Source organism: Chinchilla lanigera, unplaced genomic scaffold (assembly GCF_000276665.1).
Source record: "Chinchilla lanigera isolate Chin_1 unplaced genomic scaffold, ChiLan1.0 scaffold00001, whole genome shotgun sequence".
Lineage (NCBI taxonomy): Eukaryota > Metazoa > Chordata > Mammalia > Rodentia > Chinchillidae > Chinchilla > Chinchilla lanigera.
This window is the reverse complement of record NW_004955402.1, coordinates 39454363-39474638: the sequence shown is the minus strand read 5'-3', so window position 1 is coordinate 39474638 and position 20276 is coordinate 39454363. Positions and strand designations below refer to the sequence as shown.

The 20276-nt window shown below is 36.5% G+C and overlaps 1 protein-coding gene across 16 annotated transcripts in view; it reads left to right on the top strand.

The window, feature by feature from the left end:
• Ccdc68 (coiled-coil domain containing 68) overlaps nt 1-20276 on the top strand; it is a 67498-nt gene that overhangs the window by 19017 nt on the left and 28205 nt on the right. For 15 of the 16 annotated variants that reach the window (XM_005372956.2, XM_013510892.1, XM_013510885.1 and 12 more), the window contains 2 exons: nt 353-481; nt 5899-5981. In XM_005372956.2, coding sequence (XP_005373013.1) covers nt 353-481; nt 5899-5981 — 212 coding nt within the window. Of the gene's footprint in view, nt 1-352; nt 482-5898; nt 5982-6859; nt 7346-20276 lie in introns of those variants that run through there. The other variant, XM_013510939.1, reaches the window with a different exon arrangement.

Sequence of the window (20276 nt, the reverse complement as noted above, 5' to 3'; positions counted from 1 at the left end):
AAAGTACTTTTAAACTAAATATGTAGGATTTAATTTTTCATTATAAGTAATTTTTGTTGAGCAAGAGTAGAATATTTGCTTCTCTTAAACTAGTATCTGCCTTTTCCATACCATTTCAGGAAATATACTTTATTGTATGTAAATATTTTAGGAATAATATTTATGTGTTCTTTTCTATTGTGACTCACCAGAATAAATTTACTGTCAACAGTGAAATCAAAACAGTGTTCTAAACAAGGTTGAATTATTCTTTTATTGTTGTTGCTTGGTTGTTGTTCTAATCTATAGGCAGAGAACATATATATAGTTTAATTAAAGTAAAAGTCTAACAGTTGTTTTTTTTCTGACCAAGGTTAACAAGCTTGAACAAGAGCAGAAGTTGAAACAACATGTTGAAGACCTGAACCAAGTTGCTGAAAAACTTGAAGAAAAACACAGTCAAATCACAGAGTTGGAGAATCTTGTACAGAGAATGGAAGAGGTATGCACCTGGAGAATTAAACAGATTTATTGCTGATAGGATTAGATCTAGAATGAAAGAAAATAATACTGCAATGTGTGGGACATTAAATTAAATAAAATCACATGAAATGACTGTATTCCTTATGATTCCTGACCTTAGGAAGTGCTCAATAATGTCAGGTTTCTTTTTCCATTAAGCATTTGATGTGGTCTGTACTATAGTTACTGATTTTATTTCTCTAAATATTTTAGTCATATCATTGTCTGTCACTTTCTAATCAATTGCATGTTAGAAAGGGGAACCAAGTGAGTATGTGGACAGAGATAACAGAAAAGATCACAAAGTCCACTGGTTTGGAGTTAATAGTAAAATAGAACCCTATAATCATAATATATTTATGTATTGGAATCAGTGCAATATCCAGTTCTGTAAACCCAGTACTATGTTGGATTTTAGAAAACAGGCAACTGTACCAGGAAAGAGATAGTTCATATTAAGAACAACCATTCTAGCTGGAGGTGATGACACAAATTGGTAATGCCAAGGTTCTGGGAAGCTGAGGCAGGAGGATCCCAAATCCAGGCTCAGCTTGAGCAACTGAGGGACTTAGTGAACTACTGTCTCAAAATAAAATATAAAACTAGTGCTGAGGTTATAACTCAGTGCCAAGGTCCTGGGTTCAATATCTAGTAGTAAAACAAACACACACAATAAATAGCCATTCTGTGGATATCAAAACTTTCAAAAGATATATTTGTGGAAGAAGAAAAATAGAAGAAAAATTTTCAAAAGTTTCAAGTAGTATTCCCTCCAACTATGTACAAAAGGTAAATATGACTTTACTCATGTATGCTTTAGAATTTATAATTCAGACAAAACCAGTAATGTTCTCTTATGATAGCAAAACAAACAGGAAGTTCACATCTCTGGAAGTAGGTCAGTAGATCTTTTGGTTCTAGAAAATTTTGCCTGATTAATTCTAATAGCCATTGTTTTAATTCCCAGATTTGCCTCTGCTCTTTTCAGCCTTAACTTGTTTTATGAGCCTGTCAGGGTGATGCCATGTTGGAAATGTCACTTCCAAAGCATCATAACTTCAAAAGTATTTCAGTTTCTTACCCCCAAAAAACTTGGATACGTTTTAAAATATTTCCCAAGAATAAATAAAATTTTATGACATCGTGAATTTAGTTGAATTTGCAATCTTAATGGCAAGCTTATGTGAAAGTCACAAAAAGTAAGTAAGCCAAAACTCAACAGGATCTCATAGTAATAGCATACTGCAACATCTTTTTTAATGTGATAGGTGGCTGGTGTTGTCACTTAGCAGATTCACTGGATTACAATATCCTCAATCTGTTGGCTTATCCAGGCATGCCAGTTAATATTTAGGCTGTTTTTGTGGAAGAATTGCAGTATTAGATGGAGCAGTCGGTAGTGTTAGAATACTTTACCTTGTAATAGATGGTTTAATGAACTAAGGTAGCAAAAAGAGCGTTTGCATTTAGGAAAGGAAGAAAATCCTGGGTAGGGTTGTTTTACCAATCACCTTGATTGACCAGCTTGGAATTTAAGCTTAAACTTACAGTCACCGCATCTCAAATCCGGTAACACTGGGTCAGGTTAGTGTCACCTGTCAGTGCCAGACAATTAACAAAAGAACACTGGAAGATAGCTTCTATTTTCTAGCAACCCCAGGAATTCATACTAGACATGAATTCATCTCAGAATTCTGGGGTTTATTTGTTGGACTGTTTATTCATTATATTTGAGCGCCTACCATTTCTGCATAGAGCTGGGGCCTGGATATTTATTTGTGAATGACCTGTACACAGTCACTATTTGTAGAAATTGTAGTGTGTAAAAATGGGTTGCATGGGACTCTAAGAATTTCTCAGATCTCCTGTTTTAAATTCTCCTAAGGCCAGGTGTGGTAGCTCACACCTGTAATTCCAGTACTCAGGAGGCCAATCCCGCCCCGCCCCGCACCAAATAAAAAGAAAAATTTAAAAAACCCAAACTCTCCTAAGGTTTTTTTGAAAGGCAGAAAACCCTGTTGAATGCAGGGTAACAAACCCCAAAATACGATTCAGTGCCTCAGATACTCGCAGTCTCTTTTCTTTCTTTTCTCCCTCCTCCTCTTTCTTTCTTTGTTTTTCTTTTCCTTTCTTTCTTTTCTCAGCACCAGGAGTTAAACTCAAAGCCTTTTGTAAGATAGACATCCTTTTAAAATAATTTTTTTGACACAGAGTCTTGTTAAGTTTTCTCAAACTTGCAGTCCTCCTGCCTCAGCATCCCCGGTGCTGGGATTAGAGTGGACACCATGACACTCAGCAGTTCAAGACATTTTGGGAAGTGATAGCTTAGCCCCTCCTTGATATTGACCAGTAACTGTGGGCTCTCCCGGGAACTTCTAGACAGAATAGGTGAGCAGAATGCCCATGGCTCAGCATAACTATGCAGCAATTTGCCAGAGTGCTGTAGGTCATTTACTATTAGAGTGAAGCCTATTGGCATCTCTATAAAGTTGAAGTGAGTGGGGTGGAATAGAGGGACAATATGCAGGAGTGTTTCTTTTAAAGACATACTTAAATATATTTTATACTTGTAAAACAAACAAATAGACTCTCAGGAGCAGAGCTTGACAACACCTTCCTGGCTCATGGAGATAATGTGAAGACGGACGATGAGGGAGTTCTTTTGGGTGGGTGGTGCACATCAGGGGGACATGGAGCACTTTGTATTAATGAGAAAAGGATAGAATTTCAAAGAGGAAGTGAAAATGAAAAATGCATATCCTCGGAAAAGTTGATGAGTACTGTCCTGGTGCGAGTGCTCCCTGGAGAAGGATTCATTTGCTGCTCACTTGAATGAGGCCCTGCTCCAGTAAATAGCCATTAGTGCTATGAGGTCTGGTAATGAACACATTACTTAAAACCTCCACCATCTGCCCTGCTTCCATCAGGAATGCAGTGAGAATGGATTCCACACACACAGCGATAAGCTAGCAAAAACACTTAATAAGAGCATTTTATTATGGCATATGTTCCTTTCGCTAGCAGTGCAATTCTGTTGCATCATATTTGTTTTCTAGTGTCATTGATTAAGCTTCATTAGAATTTTAGAGCTCAAAAGCTCTTTTGAGACCATCTAGTTCCTCATCATCAATTTATAAATGAGTACAGCACGCACAAGAAGCTGTCCAGTAATCCCTCAGTTCCTAGTTCACAGCCTTTTCCATTTTGCCTCTTTTTCTCTCTAACGCTGGATAAAAATGATACTCTGGGTTTCCAAATCCTTTAGATGTTAACGTTTGTGACAGATGTAAACTGATGTCCACTCTACTCTGATCAGTAGAGTGAGGGAAGTCTCACAGGTGAGCTTTGGGATCAGTGGGCTGCTCACCGTGTAATGTGAGCTTGCCCAAGGGCTGGACACATGCAAACCAGGAAAGTGTGCTGTTCTGTGTTGTCCAAGAGGTTTGAAGAGGCACCAGTGCTAGAACACTGCCCAGGGTAGAGTTGTTAGTTTCTTGTGTGATTGTCTCGACCCTGGACTCTGGTTATAAAAATCCATTAATCACGATTAAGTCCATTATGAAGAATATTTGTTATACACCATTTCCTCAACCTTATAAATTCAAAATATATTATCTGTGATGTGTTTCTTTGAAAATCCAAGCATCATTATAAGCTCACAAGGTGTACCTGTGACAGCTCAGAGTTAATTTGAACATGAGTAGAATTATGCTGTCAACATTTCTATAGGGCAGGAATGTTATAAGAAATATTTGATGAAGTTAGTGTAATTTAAAAAATAACAAAACACATGATATATGAAGTTCTTGGTAGCTTCAAATTATTATATAAGGACGTAAAACTATATGCTAAGGAAGTACGTAGGCCTCTCATATTTATTACCTCCAGTTATCTTAACATTTTGAGATAGGTAATATTACCTTCCTTTTAGGGAAGTTCATAAAGTAAGACCGTGACTCATAAGTACAGAATGGGTGCATGTTAAATATTTTATTCAATTCATTAACTCATGAAGAAACTTAGTGAGATGTAAAATCTGGTTAAAGAAAGTATTTTGAGAAATTGGTTATTTATAGGCATGTGAGGAAGGAATATAGAATAGGGTGAGGAGGTTAGATTAAAAATATGGTTAATATTCTTTAAGCCATTTATTTTTTTTTCTTTAAGCCATTTAAACTATAACTTTTGAGATTGTCTTTTCTACCAAATAGAATCTACAAATTAGTGTGAAACTTTAGAAAGTGGAGGCTCTAATACAAAATAAAGCAAAACACAAGAAAAATTCTCTGAAAGAGCTAACTAATTCTTAAGTCAGGTTATTAATCAATGACCCAAAGTAATATTAAAATCATATTACACATATTGCTTTTATTTGTAAGTTTAAGTTAATTTTTTTTAAAAAACTATAAGCCCAAGAGAGGCTAAAGTCTTGGCCAAAATTTCAAAACCAGATTATTACATATGCAAAATTTGATGTTTCTGCTACATAGCACTGTCTTGTATATTACCAATATAAACGCTGCAGCAGGAAATCATTTTAAAGCAGCATTGTAGACACTTTCAAAACATCTCTTCCAGTTCATTCCATTCATATTGCCAACACCATTCCTACTTTTTTTTAATCTCTTTAATTTTCCCCAAACTGGCAACCTCCGTCTGAAAAATCATTCAGCCTAGACTTCAAATTCTTTATTTTTCCCGTATATTGCCATCAAATATACAAGGAAAGCAACCATCTCCGCTTGTTTTTCCAGGAACTCATCTATTTCCTTTGGGATGAAAAGGTAATACTGTAATAATTTAATTATGGAATTTTGAAAGATACTCTTTTTCAGTGTCAGAGTTTATCTTGGATCCTAATCAGGAAGTAATTTTATCATTTGTGGCCTTGATCTTTCATTAAAAATACATTTGATATTTTATTGCATTCTGACAGATGCTTTGAGAGCAGGTAGAGTTATCAAGATATGGGCAGTGATGTCCCTGGATACCAACAAGTCAGCCTAAAATGCAAAAGGCAAAAGCAGTGGTAGGAAAGCCCAGGGATGAGACTGCGGAACAGTTGTTCATTTGGGGTGGACCCAAGGAAGTGTATGGGAGACACTGAGCTGCATAGACTATTTTGGGAGTGGGCTAGAGGAAGAAGCTCTCCAGGCAGGGGAGGAGAAAAGACAACTACTCTGGACTCATCGCTGACTTGCTTATTAATCATGTAGCAAAATTCCCCGGGCAGACTTCCTTGGTGTGCATTTTGAAACTAATTTGGAATGAACTCTTTATTTCTAATTCTGTGAGAAGTATCTTTTGTGAACATTTTGTAAGACTGCTTTACCAAACACATGTGCACATACACACACATGCAAGAGTAAGCAAAAATTGTATCTGGTTTCCTCCTAGGAAAAGAGAACACTGCTAGAAAGAAAACTGTCTTTGGAAAACAAGCTGCTGCAACTCAAATCCAATGCTCCATATGCTAAAAGGTTTGCAAATCTACCTTCTAAGTCAAAGTAGTGCCAGATATTTTGCTCTCCACTGGCATATTGGCCAGAGAACAGAAGGCTTGCCAAGCCTCAAGGAAGTAGGGCAACTGTAAGGGCAGGAGGGAAGATGAATTCCTAAAGTGAGCAGCCACCTGCCTTCCTTTCTTCACTCTCTTCTACTGAGAAGTCAGGGGCACAGAGCTCACTGTGGGTTCCAGGGGCCCAGTGGAAGGCTTAATCCTTTCCATAGTGATTAAGCTTGGTACCACCTGTTTACTCTTGGTCTCAGATGCTGGAGACATCTTTACCCCCTCATGCACCTGTCTTTGTTAACTGGTCTCTTCTGCAGTCCACATCAAGCTGGCTAGCCCACGAGTGAAATTCTAAGATAGTTCCACTGTGCTCCTTAACTTGGTAGAGAATGATGCAAATACTATGGAAAACATTTTTAGTTTTTTGGACTGACTCACGCAAGTAATTGTAGTACTTTGCATGCAAGATTTATGGATATCCATCTATCCCATTGTCCTCTCAATAGGGAAATCTTTGAAACTACTAGGGTATTATTCATATCACAAGACATGTTCCATGGTTTTTCTTTTCTTTTCTGTTTTGATTCTAAGCTCACCACATTTAGTGTATGTTCTGTTGAGAAGATATTACATTCAAAGTCAACTCTATTCACCATCATAATTCATCGATCTGGAATATTTTCTCATCAGGTATTCAGGCTCTATTAGAAGCCTCACAGAGCCAAATTCATATTGTCATTTATTTAGAAATATGTGTAATGCATCTTTCTTGATTTTTTTAACTTCTACTCCTATTTCTCTGTCCTTTTTTACTGTCTGTCTCTTCTCATGCCCCTCTCCTTTTAGGTTGTGCTTTCTACCTGGTTCAATTCGCGCATGTTTGACCACATATGCCAAAGTCCAGCAATCGGCCGAATGTGGCACTTGGATGCACATATCTGAAACATGCTGAGATGCCAAGAAGTTATTAATTTTCCTATATCTCCTTCCCTTTGAACATGCACTTGACCTCACAAGGCAGACTTCTACTATAGCTATTTGGTGCTGTACATCTTGGTAGAGCACAATGGGAATTCTACAGAGATCATAGAACTACTTAGATCATGGAACTACTTACAAATACATATAACTTCATTTTAAGCGCACTGTTGGCTTACTTTTTCCCCTCTTAAATACAGAGACCTTTTTTTCATGTGGCAGTACTACTGGTTTATACAATGTGCTTTCCATTAAGAGTCCATTCAATGTGAATTTGGATGTTTTTCTTTAAAAAATTATTTTTTTCCAATAAAAAGATTTTTGTCAGTATTTGAGCCAACAGAATAACCATTAAAAAACCTAAACTAATCTATTCTTTGAGTTGTATTACATATGAGTCATTTTCATAAGGAATTCTCAAAACACTCTTAAGGAAGCCTTAGAAAGTTTTTGAGGGAAGTGGGTGTTTTGTGTTTCCTGAAAAGTGTTTGAACATCCATGCTTATGCAATTTTCATGGACTATAGGCATTACAAGTATTTATCTTACTTTTCTGAGCTTGTGTAGAAGCATTCATTTTGCTATGTGACAACAAAGTGAAATCTTTGAGAATCAGCCTCTTTCAGTTAAAGAAATAGAGACTTGGTTAAACTACAGCAAATAAAGAAGATTTCTCTTAGAGTGAGATTAGATAGATATGACCACAAAGAAAAAGCAGAAAATTGAAAGATTTTCTGTCTTAAAACGCAGGTGACCTTATTTCTATTACCGTTACTATTAACTGGCACATAGATAGTGCTTTGCGGTTCACAGACTAACCCCATATACCCTATTTAATTTAATCTTTCCACTGATCTTTCAAGGAGGGAACTGAGCTTCTAATTGGCTAAGATACTTGGCCTCTCAGAAGTTGTAGGGCTAGGAGTTTGGCTCCAGCCTCTTCACACATAGTGAGGCCTGCTCCTTCCTCTACGGAGGATTTTGACTTCTTTCTTGCATTTCTGGAGACCTCTGAAGGCCTCTCAGAAGGTTCCCCCACTCCCTTGTGTGAACCATTTCCCACCTTGTCCCTCTGCCCTGCTGCATCATAGACACGCACAGTTCCATTTTAGATTTAAATTTTGGGGAAGACACTTTTGGGAGTTGTAAAAATAAGCAGTGTCAGTTCCTCCATTTAGGTGGGAGTTGCTTGGGTATGGCAAACTCCTCAGAGAAGGGAAAACTTTTGTCTTGAAGCCTAGGATTCAGGTCAAAATACATTATTCTTAAACTATGCATTTAACTGTGGTGCTTGGAGGGGCACTTTCATGCTACTCCTTTGGTGCTATCACTGGAAGTAACAATGGAGAGGATTTTGATGGACAAGAAAGATAATGCCTGAGCTTCTGTGGAAATGTGAATGTGAAATGTGAATGGAGTTACACCTACATATATGTTGACTTTTTATCTTGGTTTGGCTGAGGGATGATGAAATCTTGATTTTTTTCTATGCTTATGATTGTGATTCTCTGGGAACTCACACTCCGTGGCTTCCTTACTCACCAGAAGTCCAAAGCAACATTTGATCCTAGACTCAGGCAATCTTTGAGTCCCTGTAGATTAGTAATACTGTAGTTTTTCATAGCTTCAAAGAAGCACAATCTCACTATCTTCTCTCTCAAGTGGGAAATCTGTGTGGAGTGATTCACATTGCTAATGCATGGGTAAGGTGTAGCATGCCCAGGTGCAGCATTTGGGGCATGCAAGTTTCAGTCGCAGCTTCTACTCCTTTCTTACTTTATCTCAGTACCTAGTTCTTTTTATTTCTTTTGAAATTTGTATTCCTGTAACATGTAAGTGCATTAATCCCTGGTAATAAGGATATTTCATAAAGACATTAAAAAGTTGTTCCTTGTGGTTGTATAAATATGGAAAACTTACATTATGTATAAGTTCACAACTAATATATTATGTATCCTGGGTTGAAAGAAAATTTAAGATGGTTATAAAAACTTTATAAACTATATCATGATTACTTAAATAGGAAATAAAATGGATAGTGAGGCCAGAACAGGCATTTCATTTGTGAAATCTACAAAATGTATACCACAGAAGGCTACAGATGTATTTCCAGTAGACCTCTGCCTACATTTGGAATTTTCTAGTAGTAAACCCAAAAAGGAAGTTAAGATTACTTCATGATCGACAATGTTTGTGTGACTAAAACCAGCCAGGTCTCTGGGAGTTCAGTGCTTTCTAATATATTCATACAACCAGAAAGAAAATTGCCCAGGATATGTTCATAAAGAAAATCTTGAATAATGTGTATAATTACATCATAATAGGCACAGTCTGTAGATCAGAATGTCTTCTAAGAAGGAAATCATAAAGTCCAAGAATAATTCAAGCAAAGCTATTTGTAACAGTGAGACAGAGAGCAATGTAACAAAGACCAATAATGCTGCCTTCTTCTGGTGTTAATTGACTCAAAGAGCATCCAGAGGAAAAGGCTGAGAGACAGTCCTCCATAAACTGGAGTTTTCCCACTAAGCCTTTGGCGAACACCAGCCAGTATAAAGATTAAGTCTAGGCTTCCTCTGAGGTACTAACTTGACAATCATCCTGTATTGCTAAATAAAGGCAAAGTCATTTGCTTTCACATTTTTGCTAAAAATAGGTGCCTTGGTCACTTTCCTTGCTGCTGAGACACAGTACCCAATACCCACAATGTAAAGGAGAAGGGATTGTTTTAGGCTTGTGGTTACCATCATGGTGGTCTGGCTCCAAGGCAGAAATGGCAAAGTGAAAGCCGGGGTAGAGGAAGGCTGCTCACATGATGGTGGCCAGGAAACGGACAGAGAGGAGAAGCCTGAGAGGGAGAAGAAGCCTTCCACATCACACTCTCACTGCCCACGTCTTCTGACCAGATGCTACCTCCTAACAGCACCATGAGCTGTTGGGCTCATCGTGGTGGATGGATCACTAATGAATACAGCACCTCATAATCCAATCTCCTTCCAAAACCCCTGCCTCTGAAAACAGGAGGATTCGGGGAGAAATTCCAGATCTAAATCATAACAAGAGACATAAAGGCTAATAGGAAGAGGACCAGAAATGGCCCTCTCATCACTGTCCCTTTGTGATGAGTTGAGAGAAATCTCTCTCTCTGCCCCCCACTCCCACCACTGCCACTTATATTCTTTCCAGATCCAAGGCTGGGATCTATGGGGTAAAAGAAAACACAGGGCACTAGCCATTGTATCTTTCCTAAGACCTCAGGATCCCACACCATATGCCTCCTCTCTTCACCCTTCAGAGCCGTCTTATGCATGTCTGTATACAACATGCAGGATTTTTAATCATACCTATGGGGAAGAAGCCAGGAAAGTATGTATTCCGCATCTTCAAAGCTGAAGTTTTCAGGCGTATTTTAATTTCAGCATTAACTTTGTATTTTTTATTTTATTGCGCTGTTGAGGAAAAGATTGATCAAAACTTCTCTTAAGGCAGTGGGAGGCAGAGCATAAATGCTAAAAAAAAGACATGGGTTAGAAGGGCTTTGTCTTCTTTTAATAGACGTGGGCCATCCTTATGTTTCTGTCCTCCTGTTCTGTTTGTGTAGCTCTTTAGTAAGATTAAGTGATTTAACTAAAATATTAAGAAAGCACAAAAGAGAAGGAATATGCAGCCTGTTTCTCTACAATGTCCTTTAGTCATTGTTCCAGTGTCTTAACGAAGATAAGCCCTAAAGTCCAGAGGTTTTAAGAGTGCTTCTAGAAATAATTCCGTCATGAGATGGAATTCAAATTTATATTTATTTATGGTGCATTTTATGTTAATATCTGAAGACACTCATGGAAAAATGTTCTGAGCCTGGTATTTTGGGTAGCATAGTATCAGTCCTCTCTAACCCATCATTTTTCCTTTTGGTTAGAGGGTCCAGGGTTATGGGACACAATGAGAGCCATTTTAAATACTTACCTTTAACTTTTTTTTGGTATTTTATGAATATTCAAAGCCATCTTGCTTCTGCAAAGCACCTAATGTTCTTCTTTTTATTTCTGAGGGAAGTCCTGATTCTGACAACTAAATAGGCTATTTTTTTCTTCCTTTTCTTCTTTGATTTTATTCTTGGAACAACTTCAAATCTTAGCACCAGCTGTAGCCCGGTTTCCCATTAGACTTTCATGCTGTTCTGGTCCTCACGTCCTCAACCCAGTTTTCCTGGTGCCTGAGGTTTTTTCTTCTGAGATTCCCTACTTCCCCATCCTCTGAACCTTTTAGCAACTCTACCCTCCAAGGGTCTGGACATCACCCTCAGATGTCTCAGCCCCAATCCCTGCATGTTGCTAATCTCTGTCTCCTAAGGATCCTGCTCATGAGGATTTTCAGGGATGTGGCTCTGTCTGTCTCTCTGTCTCTTCCTCTCTCTTTTTCTCTGTCTGTCTCTCTGTCTCTTCCTCTCTCTTTTTCTCTGTCTCTGTCTATCTGTTTCTCTGTCTCTCTCTCTGTCTCTTTCTCTCTCTCTCTTTCTCTGTCTCCGTCTCTGTCTCTGTCTCTCTCTCTCTGGGAGTTTGCATGCCTCCAAGTCTAGTTTCTTTTTGGAAGGTTCTGTGTTCCCCACCCCACTGCTCTGAATGCCACCTACTGGAGGTCCTGAAGTCTGCTCACTCTTGTGCCTTTGCTAAGGAGGTCTTTGATCCTTAAATCTAGGGATAATTAGAATCTAACATTAATTCAAGCTAGTGCCATAGCAGCCCCTCTTTGAACTCGAATTTTGTTTAATTTTAATTTTTGCTATTACATGCTTGCAGCACATAAAGATTGCATTCTTTGTGGGAAGCTGGTAAATGTACATAAAGCATTTTAATTTTTTTCATCTGGTTTCTTTCCCCTCCTCTCTTTCTCCATCTCTTGATCTCTTTCCCTTTTGCAAAAGATCTTTCTTCCCATATTCTGCTACCTATCTTTTATTTTACTCTTTATTTATATTTTCTTTTTTTTATAAGAAACCATTTTAGAAATGCTGAAAAAGCTGAGAATTGCCTCTATGGTCAGTTTTTGTTACATGGGCACAAACATCCTCATCTCAATTAGCCATCTAGCTTCTTCCTTTTCAAGCACTGCCTCCCATGAGCCATGGAAGGAAAAACAATTGACTGTGCATTTACTTGTTTCCAATTCTATATTGCCTGCTCCAAGAGAGAGTAAGACTAGGGTAAGTGTTTCCCCTGAGGCTGGGGTCTTTGTAGTACTAGAAGATAGAGTATATGTACAATTGAATTGATAGTTTTTCTTCAGCCTGAGTTGACAATCTAGGTCTCTTCGTAACGTAATTTGGTAATTTTCTAACACGTTAATCAGACTTGGGAAGGTGGATTTTAGCTGTGAGACTTCCCTGTGTAGGCATGTCTTTAGGATATGCACATTTGATATAATATACTTGTGCCCTCATTTTGTATCTTCTCTTCTCCTTTCCTTTCTTTACTCAGGCCAGTCATTTGTTTTCTTGCTTCTCCAAGATTCTAGTCATCCTATCTCCTTGGAAAACCCCAATACCTCTTCTTCTCCCTGCTTTAAAATTTTTGCAGATTATATTGAACCAGTTGAAACAAAGCTTCTATTTTAGTGACAATGCTTCCATTGCCTTTAATGTACTTCTTCCATAATATTCAACATCGCTTGGTTTTGTATCATGACTGCTTTTCTATTACAAAATTATAGGGCAATTGTATAAAAATTATAAAATTACATATCAGCCTTCAAAGATAAAATGTAATTCTCCCAAACTCATGCAAAGATACCTAGCATTAATGGGTTGGCCTATATTCCCTGCATTTGTTTTCTCTTTAAACAGATATTAAAATGCACACACATGCATATGAAGTATGATAAACTACAGAAACATGGGTGGAACATACACACTACATATGATTTACTGGATTATTTAAAAGCTTATACCTGTGTGAACAAAATCCAGGTCAAGAAGAACACTGTGGTTCCTAAAATAGCCTTGCTTCCTATGGAGGAAGTCACCAACTTAGAATACATCCCATTCCAGGGGAACGTTCGGAAGTCAGATTCACTTCTGAGTCTGACAAAGTGAGGCTTAAATACTTTTGGCAGAAATACACAATGTGAAGCACATACAGGAAAAAAACACACAAAAATACTGTAAATAAACCATTTTTACTTTTACAGTTATCTTAAAATGGTGATACAGTTCAACTGTAAATAAACTGTAGGTACACAGCAGACAACTGTGATGATGTCTGGCAAACACATGAACTACTTCTCCGCTTTACGGGAATCTACTAATGTTCGTAATGTGAGGTCCGTTCATAACTGTGAAAGTTTACAACTTGAATATCAGTAAGTGGGGGACTTCCTGTACTGAAAAGTCTGTTCCCCAAAATAATCATTATCTTGATCTATACAGTAATCATTTCTCTCCTTTATGTATCCTTGAATATAAAAGGTTGGCTTTAACTTAGTTTTAAATCCTAAATTTTTATGACTTGTGCCATAATTCTCTCTTCTATTGCCCATATTATGTTTTTAAAGTTCACTCAAAGTGTTGTGATTGCCTACATATCTATGGTATGTGTGTGAAAATACCATAATTTACTTATCTTTTCTGCTACTGACTAATATTACTTCCCAGGTTTCAGTATCAAAAAGCTTCCACAAACACTGTTGTATCTGTCTCCTATCATAAATATTGAACGTATACTTAGGAATAGTTATAGATCATTGGCTAACTTAAGTGGAAAATGCTACTTTTCTAAAATGGCTCTACTAATTTAATTTCTAGTAATAATGTGTGGAGCTCCTGATTTTGTACATCTTTACCAAACCTTGGTATTTTCAGTCTTACAAAGTTTTAACTATTTTTGGTAAGGGTGTGGTGGTATACATGAGTGGCTATACTTCATGCCACTTTGGATAGTAATAATATTCAGTATCTTCATATATTTATTGGTTATTTGAACGTCTTTATTTGTGAAGTTCCTCTTCAAGTCACATTGAAATTTTTCCTCTGGGATATCTGTCTTATTGATTTGTAGGTGTTCCTCACATATTCTGGATACAATGTCTATTAGTCATTTCTATAACCAATATTTTGAAGCCATCTTACTACTTTCTTTTGATAACTGGAAGTTTTTATTTTTGTTTTATAAATTCTTCTTTTTTGTCTTAATAATCCATTTTTGTGTGCCAGTCTTCCCTTTTATGGTTAGTAATACTTGGAACACTATTTTTTAAGTCTTTATTCCAAATTCATAGACATGTTCTATATATTTTTAATTTAATAAGTTTGTTGATACAGTGTAGGTCTACATAATGATCATATTCATAATAGGAAATTTGTACCTGTATATGATATAACTTGACTCTTTTTTCTCTGTTTCCCTACCCTCTCTTCATCTTCTCTTCCCCTCCCCATTTATAAAGATCTATTTTTATTTTATCCTTTTTTCTCATTTTTTCTTTCTCTTCCTTCCTTTCCTCCTCCCCCTCCATATTTTTCTTTTCCTTTTTAACTATTACTTCCTATTTCACAATATCTGTTGTATATTTTGGTTCTTATTCATACATTCAGTTTCTTATACCATGGGCACAATGCAATATTTACATATGTGTGTGTGTGTGATTTATTTCACTTATCATTATGATCTCAAGGTCTATCCATTTAGCAATAAATGTCTCAATTTTATCCTTTTTTATGGCTGAGTAATACTCCATTATATAAAAAGAGAGTCTTTTTTATCTATTCATCAACTGACGGGAATTTGGATTGCTTCCAAGATTTAGCTATTACAAACTGGGCTATTATAAACATGAATGTGTATATGTCACTGTGGTATGATGCTTTTAATTCTTCTAGGAAAACACCCAGAAGAGAAATAGTTGGGTCAAATGTGACCTCTAATCTTAGTTTTTTGAGGAATCTCCACACTGATTTCCACAATGGTTTCACCAGTCTGCACTCCCACCAACAGTGGAAAAGGGTTCATTTTTCCTCACAGCCCTACCACCATGTTATTAGTTGCTTTCTTGATAATAGCCATTCTTCTTAGAGTAAGATGGAATTTCAGGATTGGTTTAATTTGCACTTCTCAAATGACCAGTGATGCTGACCATTTTTTCATGTATTTATTTAACATTTGTAGTTCTTCTGAGAAGTATCTATTCATCTCAGATGCCAATTTTTGGATTGAGTCTTTGAATTTGAAGAGTCTGATTTTTATCACTTCTTTATATGTTCTAGATATTAGTCCTTTGTCTGAAGAACAGCTGACAAAAGTTTTCCCACTTTGTGGGTTTCCTTTTCACTTCATTGGTGATTTGTTTTGCTGTGCAAAAGCTTTTTAATAAAATGAGATCCCAGTTGTTTATTCCTTGTGAGAATTTCTATGTGATTGGGGTTTTGTTCATAAAGTCTTTGCCTACACTTATGTCTTCAAGAGTTTTATCTATTCTTTCTTCCAGCAGATTTACTGTTTTTGTTTTAATATTTAGATCTTTGATCTATTTTGACTTTAAATTAGTGCATGGTAATAGACATTTTTCTAGTTTTAGTCTTTGGCATGTGGAAAGCCCGTTTTTCAAGCACCATTTGTTAAAGAGCCTATCTTACTTCTAGTGAATGTATTTGGCTCCTTAGTCAAAGAGCTGGCTGTGTTTGGAGTTGTTTCTGCATCTTCTAATCTATTCCATTGATCTTCAGGTCTATTTTTTTGCCAGTACCATGCTGCTTTTATCAAAATAGCTCTGTAGTATAATTTCAAGTCAGGGATTATGATGTCCCCTGGTTTGTGTTTGTTGCCCAGAATTGTTCTTGCTATCCTTGGTCTCTTTTGGTTCCAAATGAATTTTAGCATGGGAAAAATTTTAGCATACAGTAAATGAGGCCTATATAACTCCAACTAGCCAAAATAAATTTACAACAAAGCATACAATAAAGATCCAGAAATTCAACACAAGAATGGAATATTAGAAGCTATTAGAGAAAAGAAAGAAATCACCTATAAAGGAAAGCCTGTTAGAATCACAGCAGACTTCTCAACACAAACCCTTAAGTCAAGGAGAGCTTGGAGTGAAGTATTCTAAGTCCTGAAGAAAAGTAACTCCCAACCCAGGTTGATGTATCCTGCAAAACTGTCTTTCAAAATCATTGGAGAAATAAGATACTTTCATGGCAAAGAATAAATGAAAAAATTCATGGCCACCAAATCATCTGTACAATGTGTTCTGAAAGATACCATATAAAGCGATAATAATGTGCACAATTCGAAGAACACCAATAGAAAGAAGCCACTGGGCAGGACAAGTAGTTAAACAGAGGAGAAAGAGAAGGAACCAATAGCAGAAAATAATGACAAGGATGAGCCAATACATGTCAGTTATAACCATCGTTGTAAAAAGGTCTGAATTTGCCAATCAAAAAAAAAAAAAAAAAAAAAAACCTGAGAGAATGGATAAAGAAACAAGATCCAGGGGCTGGAGATTTCGCCCAGGGGTACAGCACCTGCCTGGCAAACGCAAGGTTGTAAGTTCAATTCCCAGTACCGGAAAAAAGCCAAAAAAAAAAAAGAAAGAAGGAAAGAAACAAGATCCATGGTGGTACACATCTGTCATTCCAGCATTCTGGAGGCTGAGGCAGGAGGATTGTGAGTTCCAGGCCATCCTGGGCTATATAGAGATACCCTGTCACAAAAAAAGAAACAAGATCCAACAATCTGCTGCACAGAAAAATATATTTAACTCAAAAAGAAATTATAGACTGAAGGTCAAAGGAAGATAATACTCCATGCAACAGGAATCCGGAAAAAAAGCAAGAATAACTATTCTATTTGTAGAAAATGTGGACTTCAAGCCAAGACAGATCAAAAACCATAAAGAAGGTCACTACATTCTTGGTAAGGGGAAATTCCAAGAAGAGATAACAACCACCGTCCAATTTCTTAAATGTCCAATTTATTTCATTTATGATTATGGACTCAAGGTCCATCCATTTAGCTATAAATGTCTTAATTTTATCCTTCTTTTTGGCTCAGTATACTCCATGAAATAAAAATACCACATATCTTTTATCCATTTATTAGTTGATAGTATTTTAGGAATGCTTTCTCTAGTTCTGTGAGGTATGCTAATGGTATTTTGATTGGGGTTGCACTACATCTCCATACCAGTTTTGGGGATATGGCCATTTTCACTATGTTGATTCTTCTTACCCAAGATTAAGGGCTATCTTTCCATTTTCTGAAATCCTCTTCAATCTCCTTTTTCAGTGTACTATAGTTTTCAGTGTAGAGAACTTTTACTTCCTTTTTTAGGTTGACTCCTAACTATTTCAGTTTTTTGATGCTATTATGAAAGGTGTTTCCTTAATTTCTCTCCCAGTGCATTTGTTGTTAGTGTATAGGAATGTTATTGATTTTTGGATGTAGACTTTCTATGCAGCTATGCTGCTGACTTTGGCTTTTAAATCTAGAAGTCTTTTGGTGGAGTTTTTAGGATCTTCTATGTAGAGTATCATGTCATCTGCAAATAATGACAACCTAACATTTTTTCATTCTTATCTTCATTCTTTTTATTTATTTCTCTTGTCTAATTTTTCTGGTTAGTGTTTCTAAAACTGTATTGAATAAGAGTGGTGATAGTGGACATATTTGTCTTGGTCCTGATTTTAGAGTGCATGTTCTTAGTTTTTGGCTGTTTGGATTTTCTGTCATTATTTCTGTGAGCAGTTTTTTTTATGCACTTTTACCATGTGGTCATAATCTCTAATTCTCATTACACCTATATATATGTGAAGGTTTATCACTCCTAGTTGCTTGGTGGGATGTTGAAGTTTTCAGAAACACTTTTTGAATTCCAAGATATTTTTGGAGTGCCTACTCCACTGACTGTTGCATTACTATATGTTAAAAAGAAAAATGATGGGTAGGAAGGGAAGGGAGAGGAAGATATTTGGTGACTCAAATCCACTAGTATGGTGGAGACCAAACAGTAATAAACGGCAGCAAAGGTGTAGTGATCTATGTTAAGATGTCTCATAGCGGCGTGATAACTATAACTCCCATCTCACAGCGAGGTCTAGAACTGAGGCAGAAAAGCAGGTCTGTGTGTGGGATACAAGTTCAGTGCATGGCTTATGAAAGACTTGAAAAAGGCTCAAAAGGAAGAGTGGAGTGGGGTTAGGAATAAATTGGTCTGAATTCATGTTCTTCAAATAGTTAAGAAAGCAAGGAATTGTTTGAAGCTGGCCATAGCATGTAGGAGGCAAGTTCTGATCTAGATTTCAAAGTTCATGATGGACAAGGCCAGAAGTAGAGAAAAAAGAGAACACTGAAGACAAAACATCAAAGGAAGATCAGTAAAGTAGGTCTACGGGTACAGCAGGCTATTTTGTGAATAGAGACACGATCATCGGAAAATAGAAATCAAATGACAGTGTGAGAGCTTGCTGTTTTATGAAGAACTGAAAAGTTAAATAACATTTGAGCAGGAAAATACAGTGAAAATTATAATTAGATAATTAAAAAGAAAAGCTTACATAGATACATACCATGAACACTGTGTAGAGCAAAAGAAGCCATGTTAAAAAGCATGTATACTATGTGATTACACTAATGTGAAAATAAAGGCAGGCAAAACTAATCTATGGTGACAGAATTGAGAATGATGGCTTCCTCTGTTGACCGAGGAGTCTAGAAGGGGGATGTGGCAAGTTTCTGGACTATGGAAATCTTTTCTATCTTAAGCTAAGTGGTGGTAATATGTGGAAGAATTGATTGAACTGCTTAAATCTGTGTGTTGTCTGTAAGTTATATTTCAATAAAAAGGATAGACAATACTAGTAGAAAAATTATTTTGGGGCTTTATCACTTTTTCTGTGTGTGTTTGTGTTCGAGTTTATTGTTTTGTTTTCTTTGCTTTCGTTTTTTGCAGTACCAGGGATAAAACCCAAGACCTTCTCCCAGGGCTTTTTTTTTTACCTCCCTGCGCTTTTTTTTTTATTTTTTATTTTTAGACAAGTCTCACTAACTTGCCCAGGCTGGGTTTGAACTTGGAATCTTCCTGCTGTATCCACCTGAGTTGATAGGATTATAGGTGTATACCACCATGTCCAACTTATGTTTTTCATTTTTTATTATTTTAAAATAATACTTAACTCATTAACTTTTAGCATTTTCAAAATAAAGTTAAAATAATAAATTTTTCTCCAAATTAATTTGTATCTGAAAATTTTAGTATTGTAATATTTTCAATATCGATTATCAATATACCGGTATCTCAGTTCACAAACTTAATTCTTTTAACAATTCTGCTCCCATACCAAATTGAAAGAGCCAAACCAAATTTGCCCATAAAGTCAACATTGAACCTAACCATGGAATTTAATTCAATTCTTATCCAATTTGGTTTATGACCAGAATTATGAAAAGAATTGTCTGTGAACCAAGGTACCATTTTAATTTTCTAACATGTTATTTGACCTATAAATTATTTAGAAGTTTTTTAAATTCTCAACAGTTTCAGTTCTTACACTAACTTTTCTATTCCCTGCTCACTTCATTGTCTGCCTCAGTACATTTCCAGGGGATCCTTGCCATTGTACCAACTTGTATTTCTTTAATTAATGGGGATTTTAAGTAATAAGTGTCAAAAATTCATAATTTTATTACTTTTCATCCTTTGTATCTTTACTCCTTTGTATTTTCTTCAGCAATTAACTAATATTTCCACTTGAAATATCAAAAGGACATTTATAATAATGTTAGTAGCATTAAATATACTAAAAGACAAAACAATCAGAGGACAAAACTCACCGCATTTTTATATTGCATACATAAGAGATAAACCATTACAGTTGTGTCCTTTATAAGCTTATTTACCTTACTCCCTAAAACACGGATATTACCCACTGACGATAGTGATTTTACTATGAGATTTTATCACACCTTTCTTACACAAGTCTTTTTGGGTCGCAAACTAGATTTGCCTCTTATGAAAATTACATCATCTGAAACTTCAGAAAACCTGAAAAATACTAGAGATTAAAATTTTGGTTGTTGGCTCTGTTACCCAGGTAGTAGCTGTCATTTCAGGAACCAGGGCTGGTGGCAAGTAAGCGGCAGTGCATACCTGATGTTGGGAGGGCTGTGCTGTGAGAAAGAAGTTTAGCTGAATAAGAGGCAGGATTGTAAACTCAAAGTTGTGAAAATGGTTCTTTTGCTACAAGTGCTGACCAGAGTAGGCTGAAACAGTGAAAGGGTTGTGACTGTGACAGCAGCAGG